This window comes from Neovison vison, chromosome 3 (assembly GCF_020171115.1).
Source record: "Neovison vison isolate M4711 chromosome 3, ASM_NN_V1, whole genome shotgun sequence".
Taxonomy (NCBI): Eukaryota; Metazoa; Chordata; class Mammalia; order Carnivora; family Mustelidae; genus Neogale; species Neogale vison.
Window position 1 is genome coordinate 90,498,840 of NC_058093.1, and position 12,740 is coordinate 90,511,579.

General features: G+C 34.4%; 1 protein-coding gene across 1 annotated transcript in view; it reads left to right on the forward strand.

The window, feature by feature from the left end:
* LRP1B (LDL receptor related protein 1B) overlaps positions 1-12,740 on the forward strand; it is a 1,985,448-nt gene that overhangs the window by 1,500,430 nt on the left and 472,278 nt on the right. Inside the window, exons 38-41 of the mRNA XM_044242553.1 lie at positions 2,293-2,419; positions 2,555-2,706; positions 3,004-3,128; positions 4,483-4,854. Of these exons, the coding sequence (XP_044098488.1) occupies positions 2,293-2,419; positions 2,555-2,706; positions 3,004-3,128; positions 4,483-4,854 (776 nt within the window). The remainder of the gene's footprint in view (positions 1-2,292; positions 2,420-2,554; positions 2,707-3,003; positions 3,129-4,482; positions 4,855-12,740) is intronic.

The following is a 12,740-nucleotide window of genomic DNA, read 5'->3' on the forward strand; positions in this document are numbered from 1 at the left end:
TCCCGTAGTCAGATCTGGCTTCATATATAATGATGATTTATCAAATTGCTATGGGAAATTTGAGTAAAATCTGTACTTAAGACTATTTTATTTTGGATAGTTTTAATTCTTAAGTTTATAATCATTCATCAAGATTCCTGCATGGAAGTATTACAGATTTAAAATATATAGGAACTACTTGAGAAAAAAGAACAAGAGAGACTTGTTTCTCAATACTAAGACCTTTTTTCATGGCTTGTTTTGTGTTTTTAAGTATGAGGATCTTTGTTCTATTCCTTATACCTAGGGAAAAATAGCATTTGATATAAGATTATTGTATCATTGTATTATATTTATACTTGGTGAGACAACATAGAGAATACACCACAGGCCTGGGTTCATAAAGCCTGAGTGAAATTCCTGGCTTGAACCCTTCCTTGTCATCTATGCGATTGTGGATCATTAACTTCCAGAGCCACAGTTTCCATACCTGTGAGAATTAGAGCTTAAATATATTAAGTGACTAATTTGCCCTGCTCACTCAAAGTAATATTTTTTATTATTCACTTAGTGCATTTGGAAGCAGGTTATTATTAAATAAAATGTATATTGTACATATTTCCTTTCATACTTGAGCTCTGAAAAATGTTAAAGTACATGACATGAACCTGACTGTCTGTGCTGGTTCCCACAGTACCTTCTTCCCATTGTCACATCCCCCGCCATTTTAACACAGTGACTGACTAGTCATTTTAGGAGCATTATTAATGCTGAAAATTTTCTTTTAAAATACTAAATGGGGCAACAAATTTGGCCTCTCAGTTATCTAATTTATTTTTTTAATATAATGAGACTCCCCCATTAAAGTTTAAAAAAATTACTAACTTTAATGCAAGTATAGATTTTTTTCATGCCTGTTTCAGCATAGATCTAACCAATAAAATATTAGTTGGATTTCTTGCTACAGATTTCTCTTTATGATTTATAGAGCTTGTGAATATGAATGAAAGCTTCTTCAGCACTAATATACTTGGAATTCTAGCTACACCTCTTTTTCATCTGGTTGTAAAAGTCCAACACATTTATTTTATATAGCATTTTCAGGAAAAAAATCAACTTTTAAAATAAATCAAAAGAATATGCATAAAGGGAATACATATATTTTTTATAGTTTATCTTTTTTATGGATGAATAGTAAGTTCATTAAGTGGATACTAAATATGAATGTGCATCTTTGATTTTTCTTTATCCAATCTCATTTTCTCATGTATGATCACACATATATGTATTCTAATATGCACAGAATATTATCCAATTTTGCCTGAATGAATCAATGATTGCCATATTTTTCTAAAGTCTAATTGTCATTTTCTGATGATTGGATAAAAACTTCAGTGGGCACAGCTTCAGAAGACTGGATCCTGAAAGCATATATTTTGCATTATAATATGTTTGTAATATAAATATTACATATGTTGAGTGAATGAGTGAAAAAAGCACAGATAATATGCCTTCTATTTTTCTACATTTAGTTTTTTTGTTGTGTTTTATTTCAGCATGCTCTGGATTTTCTTTTTGTATTTCATTTTCTTCCATATTCCATTTTGCTTTATGAGATTACTAAAATAGGAATGTCTGCTTTTGTATGAATCCGCACTTTATGATTGCTTCCCAGGATAACTTACAGACTTCAAATTAGAATAGTTACATTTAGTAATGTAATTAGATAGAATTGAAATTATAGTGCTTTTATGTATGCATTAATAAATCAAATATTTATCTATAACTATTTTTATTTTAAAAATTTTCTAATTTTCTAGTGCTATAAGTGTCCTAGCAGATGAAAAGGAGAAAAAAAATCACTGTCTTCCTTGAGCTTATTGTCCATGGAGACAAAAGACATTAATAAAAAATAACGCTGTACAGAAATAGAAGAAATGTAACAGCGTAAATTTGCCACTCTAATCCATGCAGAATGTATGGTACAGTAATCAGAACACAGAATTTTTGAGGGAAATGATGTTTGAAATAGGAACAAGAACAAATTAGTCAAACAGGTTGGAGAAGAGCATTTCAGACAGGGAGTTGAATGAGCAAAGTATTTTGGAGGGATTTTAATCCATCCTTGTGATTTCTATGAATAATCAAATATTATTTACAATAAAAAATTATTTTTATAAACAAACACATAAGTGTATTATTTCTAAAATGTATTATTTTTGTTCTATTGGTATGGATTTTACTGCTTTATTATTAATAATTGTGGTTTTGGGTCTATTTGCATATTACTATAAATCAACAATTTCATTTCAGATTCTTGTTCTGGACTGAATGGGGACAGATGCCTTGCATTGGAAAGGCTCGCTTAGATGGCTCAGAGAAGGTTATCCTTGTAAGCATGGGAATAGCATGGCCAAATGGTATCTCCATTGACTATGAGGTGTGTTGGATTTCTTAAGTATTTAAAGTACATTAACTGCCAACTTGCATTAATCCATTCTTATTGTTCCCTTGTTTTTTAATAAATCATTTAATCCCCAACAGCTTCTAATATTACTTTTCAATCGATCTTTAGGAAAACAAATTGTACTGGTGTGATGCTCGTACAGACAAAATAGAAAGAATCGACCTTGAGACTGGAGGGAATCGTGAGATGGTGCTGTCAGGGAGCAATGTGGATATGTTTTCAGTTGCAGTCTTTGGGGCTTACATCTACTGGTCTGACAGGTAATTTATTTTTTCATAAGTATTTGAGTCTCAAAATGTTATTTCAGTGCCAGTTGCTTTACCCTTGTAGGATTAGCCATTCCTTAGCAAGGTCATAAGAAGTATCTCACAAAGCCATGTTATTTCCACAGAAAGTCAGGCACTCTTGCTTTTCCTGGCTCAAGTATTTCAATGTCACAGACTAAAGTTGGTTTTTTTTCCCCTTCTTCTTGGCCATCTGTTATCTTCAGCTTAAACAATTGACTTGATGTGAATTACTTAAAGATTGTTGATCATGTATGTTCAACTTCTTGTCAGAGCACATGCCAACGGGTCCATAAGAAGAGGCCACAAGAATGATGCCACAGAAACCATAACCATGAGAACAGGTCTTGGAGTCAACCTGAAGGAGGTTAAAATCTTTAATCGAGTAAGAGAGAAAGGTCAGCATTCTTATATAATTAATACATCTTATGTCATCCCTCTCCTATTTTTTCAACATTTATCAAACTTAAGTTAGGGATTCTTATCTGAATCAAAAACCTCAAAATTCTATCTTTTACATCTAATTTCCTACAAAAATCATACAGTAGCCTAATGAGATGAATATATAATAGTTCATACATAGATATGTTTGCCTAGGACAGTGTATGTATATGGAAGTGTTATATACCTGGAATGTCTTCACTATAGGTTTGGGCTAAGTAATATAAAATATCTATATCTATATCTATATCTATCTACTCAGCAAAAAATGCATTGCATCATTAGGATACTAGAGAATAAAAAGCAGACAAAAATATGTGTTTGGGATTATATTTTGATATATAAAGTGACTATAGCTTCAGAAGTTTACTGTTGGTGTGAAATATTTCTGAAGTCATCACTTCTTTAAAATGTGTATTTTGAAACTGTTATGATGATGGTTTGGATTTTTTAAAAATTTACCTCAGTCAAATTAAGTGCCTATTTTATGCCATTAAATATCAATTTTAATGTCCATTGAAATAATTATAATTAATTTCCTTGACATCAAAGATAGGTGTGATAATTTTGGAGCTGATGATGGATTCATGGAGGAAAATTAGCCTGATGGAGAAATCTTAATCTTAATATATTACATCTTCCCTCCAAGCTGAAGCAAAAACTTATGCTTACTATACTTAGAAGGTTAGGTGCATTGCAGTTGTAAATTTCTTTGATAGCTTTCGTATTTCATGGGCAAGATTTTAAAGCAGTGCACACTTTGTTGGTGAATTCAGTTCATGTTTTGAAAGAATTGTTACTTGTACTAAAGATTATAATACATAGAACCTATTGCAAGTCAGCATCAAGTTTCAAAAAAGACTTATACGCTTAACTGGCTGATTGAGGGAAAATTTTAATGCTTTTATTTGGATGGTGTTTGGAGCAGAAGAAATCCACGATTTTAAACTGGTATAAAAAAAATCAGTACTTTAGAGTACTTGATTTTTTTTCATTCACCAGTATTAAGAATAAAAAGACAGGAGCACCTGGGTGGCTCAGTGGATTAAGCCTCTGCCTTCAGCTCAGGTTATGATCTCAGGGTCCTGGGTCCAAACCCCACATCAGGCTCTCTGCTCAGCAGGGTGCCTGCTTCCACCCATCTCTCTGCCTACTTGTGATCTCTCTCTCTCTGTCAAATAAATAAATAAAATCTTTAAAAAAAATAAAAAGACAGACCAACATTATTTTTTAAATATTTCTGTAAGAAAAAATAACTTGAAAAACACAAATATATGTTTGTGTACTTATGTATATTTTTTTCCTCTTTAGGGACCAATATTTGTGCCAAAGACAATGGTGGATGTCAGCAACTCTGTCTTTATAGAGGAAATTCTCGGAGAACTTGCACTTGTGCCCATGGATATTTGGCAGAGGATGGAGTTACTTGCCTAAGGCATGAAGGCTATTTGCTGTATTCAGGGAGAACAATATTAAAAAGTATACATCTTTCTGATGAAACCAATTTAAATTCACCAATAAGGCCATATGAGAATCCACATTATTTCAAGAATGTCATAGCTTTGGCTTTTGACTACAATCAAAGAAGAAAAGGTACCAACCGAATCTTTTACAGTGATGCACACTTTGGAAATATACAGCTTATTAAAGATAACTGGGAAGACAGACAAATAATCGTTGAAAGTAAGTACAATAATTTTTAAAAAAAGTAATTGGGTGAAATGAGTATCATTTGCATTAGCAGAGAAATTAGAGTGGTAATTGCATGTAGCAATTACATTTTTTTGAGTTTATGTTCAAGAATAATGCAACTATATTATCTGATCCGCCAAAGTCAAAAAATCAATTTACTCTTAGCATGTCCTGTATGTATATTTTGATTATTAGTTTCTAATCTTGAACTTTCAATATATTCCTCATGCAACCTATCTCTTTTCTTTCTATGTGATTTCCATATATCCCCCACATTTCCAATTTCATGATACTTGAGGTCAGTCCTTTTCATTACTTTTTAAATTGCAAATTAGTTTATTAAATTAATTGTAAAGTATTCAAGTAATATGGATTTAAAAATGAAATTTCTCCCTCATCATTGCAACACCAATTCCATATACTCATCCACAGCTCATGGCTGTCATGCCTTCAGAATTTTTTCATGTGTGTGTATGTAATTTTTAATTACAAAACTGAATGATCCTTTATGCATTATTCAGCTGCTTTTTTTAAACTATCAAATATCTTGAAAACCATTTTTTTCAGTATATAAAATTCTATCTCATTCTTTAGAAAGCCTATGCCTATTATGTACTAAAGATAAACTATTTGATTATTTTCTTCTGATAAACATTTGTTTCTGGTATTTCATCATTACCTACAATGTCACAATGAACATTTGTGCATCTAGATATCTTTATTCATATTATGTATTTCTTTAGCACAGAATCCTAGAAATAGGATAGCAAAGTCAGTTGGTGTTTATTTTATTTTTTATAGTTGCACAAATTTCTGTCCAAAAAGACATATCAGTTTATAGTTCATCAACTGTATGTAAAAAGTTGTATTGTCCCATATTTTTTACAATAATTTCATAATTTTTCAGCTACAACTGTCTAATTTATAGAAAATATCAACTTACATTAATATACCTGATAACCAGTGCGTTCCAGCATCTAGTGTATGTTTCCTCATATAAATATACATATAAATATTTTCAAACTTTTTATTTCATATTGGCAATCCATGCTATGCCTGCCATTCTGCTAGGCCAGTATTTGCCTATTCAGATTTTCTAAATTAGTTCAATCATATACTTGTACAAATATACATTTTCATTTCTTTGTTCTCTAAGTAAAGTTACCATACTTATTGATATTTTTCATACCAATTTTTAAATTCCAGAACATGCTAACATGCCATTTTGGCTGTGTGTGTGTCTGTGTATGTGTGTGCATGTGCTTGTGTGTGTGTCTGTGTATGTGTGTGCATGTGCTTGTGTGTATGTCTGTGTGTGTCTGTGTGCATGTGTTTGTGTGTGTGTGTTTGTGTGTGTGCGTGAGAGACAGAGAGAGAGAGAGAAACAATGCAACTGTAACTGTACTGATCATAGACTTCAGATATATTTGACTTTTATTGATTCAGTTTAAATCTATGAAGTTTAGATTGTAACACTGTGGTCCTCCAGTTTTTCTAGGCTGACACAGTTTAGATTTGGAGGTGCTTACACTATACCCACAATATATTAATTTATTAATTCATTTTCTGTGCTCCAAATTTTTTGATAGAAAGCTGAATATGCGTCCATAGGCCTTTAGAAGCTATAGTTTCAGAAGCAACTACAAGTAAACAAACATTGAAAATCAGTAGAATCTACAAGATACTAGAGGACTAGAGAACAAAAATAATCTCTTTGGGGCAGGGTGCAAGATGCCACTGACCTGAGTTGAGGAAACGTAAAGTTCAATAAGAATCTATTAATTGATTGGGCTAAATAGGGGAGGAGAGGAGGAAGAAGGATAATTCTAGACCTGTGGTCTTCAACTTTGGTTTCCTGGAGTTCCCCGTTAACGTGTTCACGGAGTCTAAGAGTTATTTTTATGATAATACTAGATAATTACCTTTTCCATGGTACTGACATTCTCATTAATGATGTAAAAGCAGTGGTGACTAAATTGCTGGCAACTGAGTGGTAATCAAGACAATGGCACCAGACCGTCCTAGTAGTCATTGTATTTTTCACTGACGCTTAACAGCTGGGAAAAAAATAAATAAATAAAAACAAAAAACAGTTTCACTTAAAGAACGTCCTTGAAGAGAGTAAAACATTTATAATTTATTGAATCTTGATCCTTCAGTACACGTCTCTTTAATATTCCGTGTGATGAAATACACATAAGGCACTTTTGCTGCATTCTGAAGTGCAATGGTTGCCTGAAGGAAACCAAGTATTTTTGCTATTATTTGGGTTCACGCTTCTTTTATGGAACACCATGTTTTACCTGAAAGAATGAAGAACAGACTATGGTTATTCAGACTAGGTATGAGGCAGACATTTTCTAAAGAATGACTACAATGAGTCTGTCACTACAAGGAAAATGACTTACAATATCTGCTGCAAATAATAGAAATCAAGCTTTCAAGTAAAAATTAGAATTCTGGAAGACTTGTATCAAGCACAGTAAGCTTGATAACTTCCCAATGCTTAAAGGCTTTTCTGATGAGATGGGTGGTGATATTACTGAAGTGATGGGGGGGGCGTTATTGCTAAATGAAATGTGTCAACAGATATGCATAACTTAGGGAACCAATACTTTGCAAATGGCATGATAAAATCATGCGTGGGTAAATGATCCATTCAAAGTGTAAGATAGACCAATGAATTTTAATGTAATAGAGTATGAAAAGTTCACCATTGTGTTTCTGATTCTACACTGAAGCTAACCTTTAAGTAACTGCTGCTTCTTATGTGTTGGTATAGTGTGAAAGAATATCCAGAATTATCTGAAAAGTCTACTAAAACACTCCTCTTTCTTCCAACTTCATAGCTGAGTGAGCCTGGATTTTCTTCACATACTTCAATTAAAATATCATTACAGATAGGATGAAGAAGTAGATGTGTGAATCCTGCCGTCTCCTCTTTTCACTTAAAACAACACAGATAGGGGTTCCCCGGATGCCTCAGTGGATTAAGCTTCTGCCTTCAGCTCAGGTCATGATCCCAGGGTCCAGGGATGGAGCCTTGCATCTGTGCTCAGCAGGGAGCCTTCTCCCCGCCCCCCGCCACCGCTTGCCTCTCTACCTACTCCTGATCTCTCGCTATCAAATAAATAAGTGAAATATTAAAACAAACAAACACAGATCATTTCTTAGAAGATACTGGTTATATTAATATGCAATCAATTCATTTTTATTTTAAGAGATTATTATATGGTTAAAACTACATTTTTAGTTTAAATTTCTAATATGGTAAATAGCTATAGGAACAGCTCACACAAAATTTCTCTCAAGTCCTCAATAATTTTTAAGAGAGTAAAAGTTCTCAAATTTAAAATTTCCAAACTACTCTTCTAGACTAAAGACTCAGAAAAATTTTGTACAAAGGCATGAAAAAACACAGGGTAGACAAAGAGTCATATATCATTTGATATGATTAGAATGCAGGTTGTGTGGCCTGAATCAGTGTGAGATGAAGCTGGAATTCTAGGGAGGGCTCCAATAATAAAGAATTTGATCTGCCAAGATAAGAAGTGTTTAAAAAAAAAAAAAGTTTTATTGAGATGTAGTGGTTTTTGTTGTTGTTGTTGTTTTTAAAGATTTTATTTATTTATTTGACAGACAGAGATCACAAGTAGGCAGAGGGGCAGGCAGAGAGAGAGAGGAAGGGAAGCAGGCTCCCTGCTGAGCAGAGAGCCCAATGCAGGGCTTGATGTGAGGCTCGATGCAGGGCTCGATCCAAGGACCCTAAGATCATGACCTGAGCCGAAGGCAGAGGCTTTAACCCACTGAGCCACCCAGACGCCCCCGAGATGTAGTTTATATGCCATATAATTCACCCAGTAAAAGTGCACAACTTAATAGTTTTTGGTATATTACATTATTAATTTTTTAAATCAGGAAATATATACAATGCATAAAATACAATACACATATAATAAACAAAATTAACCATCTTAACATTTTAATTATACAAGGCAGTGACATTAATTATGTTCATGATATTATGCAACCATCACAACTACTTCAAAATATTTTTATCACTTCAAATGAAACTCTATTTAAGCAATTATTCTCCATCTACCCTTCACATACCCCTCATAACCTTTGATGTGCTTTCTTTTTCTATAAATTTGCCTATTTAAGATATTGCATGTTAGTGGAACCATACAATATTTGACCTTTTGTGTGTGGTTTATTTCACTTAGCATAATATTTTCCAAAGTTCATGCATGCTGTAGCACATATCAGAATTCATTCCCTCCTCTCCCTGCCGCCAGAAGAAAGCTCATTCCCCCTTAGTAAGATTCTTTTGTATGGGTATACCACATTTTGTTTATCCACTCATCTGTTTATGGACGCTTGGTTTCTTTCTACTTTTTGATTATTGTGACTGTTGTAAAAGTGCTGCATCGAACATTGGTGTACTAATATCCAAGATAAGTAGTTTTGGTTGTATTTAATAGATAAAGGGAAATCACCACTGTTAAAAGATACACATACACTAGGCCACTATGACTATGTTATGTTCAGTGAAGTTTAAAGGTCACGTCTGAAGGCAGAGGTGACTTAAGGGGTTGTTTCCTTATTACAGATCCTGTTTCCACAGTGGTAAATTAAACTGAAAGCATATGAATTAAAGTATATATACAACCAAACCATTCTAATCCTCTCCACTAAAATCAAAGCAATTAAAACGAGTAACACTTCAGTGTGTATATGTGCTAACTCACATTGAAGAAGTGACATATGATAGCTGGGAGTTGGGAATCAGTCAAGTTTAGACTGAAATCCCACTTTGCTATTTACTTCCTGTGTGATACTGTCAATTTCCTCACCTACAAAGTGAGAAACAAACTCAATTTTTTTTGCCAAGATTTTATGAGAAAGAGTATGCAAAGAAGATAAAAACAAGCATAATTTTATTTAATTTAAAACTTTATATTACTGTATTTGTGACACATTTGTGGATTATTTAGGATAATTATCCCCTAAATTATTTTTAGAATATGTGTTAGAGTTGTTAAACAATCAGAAATAATTATAATAATTATAGATGTGGTAGTGTATTAAGGTCTGACTAGAATTTAAAAACTAATTAAGATTAGTTTACATTGATAATTTACATAAACTTTTCTAAATACTCTCCTTATGCCACCTTATCCCTCCAAGAAGTTGCTAATTTGTTTAACCACTGTAATCTTCTCTTGAAGTTTTGCGGGAGAATTTATAGTTTGATTTACCAGACCAAAAAACAAAAACAAAAGACCAAAGTAAAGCAGTCCCCGCCCACCCCCAAAATGAGTTACTGGCATGCAAATAAATACCAATAAGACAAAATTCATTTATGTCTTGATATTCCATTTTAATAAATCTGGTATAATGCATTTCATCTCGTTACATATTTTACCACTTAACCAAGCAAATTAATCCATGGAAATGTGATTAAGTCTTTAAAGATGCCAAGGAGATACCATAGAGCTACAGCGGCAGTACAGGAGCGGGTGAGGAACCCAGGCTGAGGGTGCTAACCCTTCTCAGTTGCTGCTCTGTCTCTCTGTGGGGTGGGCGGGGCTTAGAACTCTGGCCCAGCCCTCTTGTGGGTAGTTACTACAAGGAGGGCAGGACCTGCGGCACTGCCTGGTCTGGTTGGTTACTGCTCAGTCTGTCTGCTGGTGGCCAGGGCTGAGGACACCTAAATGGGTCCATTACTGTTTTGACTGCTGGGCAGAAAGGGCATGGCTGGGCCACGTGTCTGGTCCCGTTGTAACTTAGCTGCTGTGCACGGAAGGCTGGGCTCAGGCTCTTCACCCTGTCCTTGCATCTTGTCTCCTTAGCTGTGGAAAAGAGGGCAGGATTCAAGACTCTCGTCCCTCTCAGTTGTGGCTTGGGGTCTGCATGGGTTTAATTGGTATAGGAGCTTGCCCAGGCTGCTTATACCATGGGGTGGGCAGAACATGCTCTATAGTACAAGCAGGCTAGAGGGAGAGCACCAGAAATGGTACCTATTGGTTCTGTCGCCAGCAAATTAGGAGGAAATTTAAGAGTGGTATCTGTCAGGGCTTCTGTCCCTGGATAAAGACTGCAGGTTCCCATCTTTCCAGCTGCCACTTTCAACTTTGTAAGTGGGTCTTTCTCACTTATGGGCTAGGAAATTTTCCGTCTGTTACTTTTGCCCAGGATCTTAGGGTGAGTAGGTTTTTTTGCAACCACTTTAAGAGTTGAATCTCTATTCCCTATAATTCTTTTGATTCTCCTGATCTTAATCCCTATTGATTTTTTTTTATTTTATTATTTTTTTTTTTTTTAAAGATTTTATTTATTTATTTAACAGAGAGAGATCACAAGTAGGCAGAGAGGCAGGCAGGGAGAGAGGAAGGGAAGCAGGCTCCCTGCTGAGCAGAGAGCCCGATGCGGGACTCGATCCCAGACTCTGAGATCATGATCTGAGCCGAAGGCAGCAGTTTAACACACTGAGCCATCCAGGCGCCCCAATCCCTATTGATTTTTAAAACCAGACATTTGGGGTGGGAAGCACCTTTCTGATGATAGCCCCCAGAGTCAGAGTACCTGATGAAGGACATAATTTCTTCATGCCCTGGGGGAGTATTCTGTATTTTGGGAATCACCATTGTGAATGTGAGGTCACTACTGCTGGGTTAGGATCCCAGAGACGTGGTGTCTCTGTCTCTCTTACTCTTCTCAGTGCATTTTGTGTGTGTTTGTGTGTGTGTGCGTGTGTGTGTGTGTGTGCTGTTCATCTAGTTCTCAGGTCCTATTCAGAGAAAAATGATTTCATATATAGTTGTGAATTTGTTGTGTTCCTGGAGGAAGTAAGTTCAGAGTTTTCTTACACTACCATCTTGAACCATCTTCCTTCATAATGCTTTTACCTTTTTTTTTTTTTTCCAAGACTAGTGGTGGCAGTATGCCTTTTTTAAAAATGATATTGTACTGGAAATATCTTTTTCTTTTTCTTTAAATGGGCTAGTTCCATATCCTTTTATGAGTGCCCCAAAATTCATTTGATTATGTTAATTTTTTCTGTGTGCAATTTTAAAGGTAAAAATGTCACCTTTAAAGTGTATTATTTTAATTTGCTTGGTACATGTCATAAAGACATTCTCAATATGTGAGAATCTTAGCTACTCATTTTTTTCAGATTTTATAAAATAAAGAAATACTTTCAGACATATTTATTAGCTAACACAATTTTCAAATTACCTATTTAGATAATTGTAAATATTGGAAAGAGGAAAAGGAGCGTGCTTTATTATGCATTGAAATTACTAAGATTGAAAAAAAGGTAAGAATAAAAGATGAGCATTGTGCATAGGGTGTCAGCAAGTAGTGAGTCAAGGGATAATGTTTATACTGCAATGGAAGACACAGGATAACATCATCATCAAATTACAGAAAGCAGAATCTGGAGTGAGAAATGATTAGTGCAGAGGGAAAGAGAACATGGGATTTCCTCCTCATTAAGTTGTAGGCTGTGTGTTCAGTATGTCTTCTATGAATTCATAGTTTCTTAAAATATTGGAGTCTTTCCAGGAAGATGGCCTGTGTCAAGTTGGGGAGGAAATAATTTTTCCTATAGCCTTTTGGGTTTGGGTTAATGAAATATGAATTAAACTGATAGAAGAGCTAATCAGAAAAAGCTCACAAAAAGTTTAATGTTAATTTTTTTCTGTATATGGAGACCTTCATAGAAAAGAAGTGATAGACCATTTTAACAGAGGATGATCAACTGCAGAGAACTAGCTAAACAAAAATAAAAAGAAACAAAAAAGAGTTTGGGTTTCTAGAGGAGGTAAATTGTGTGGAGAGAGGTACATGGGAAAACTAATGGAAGATAA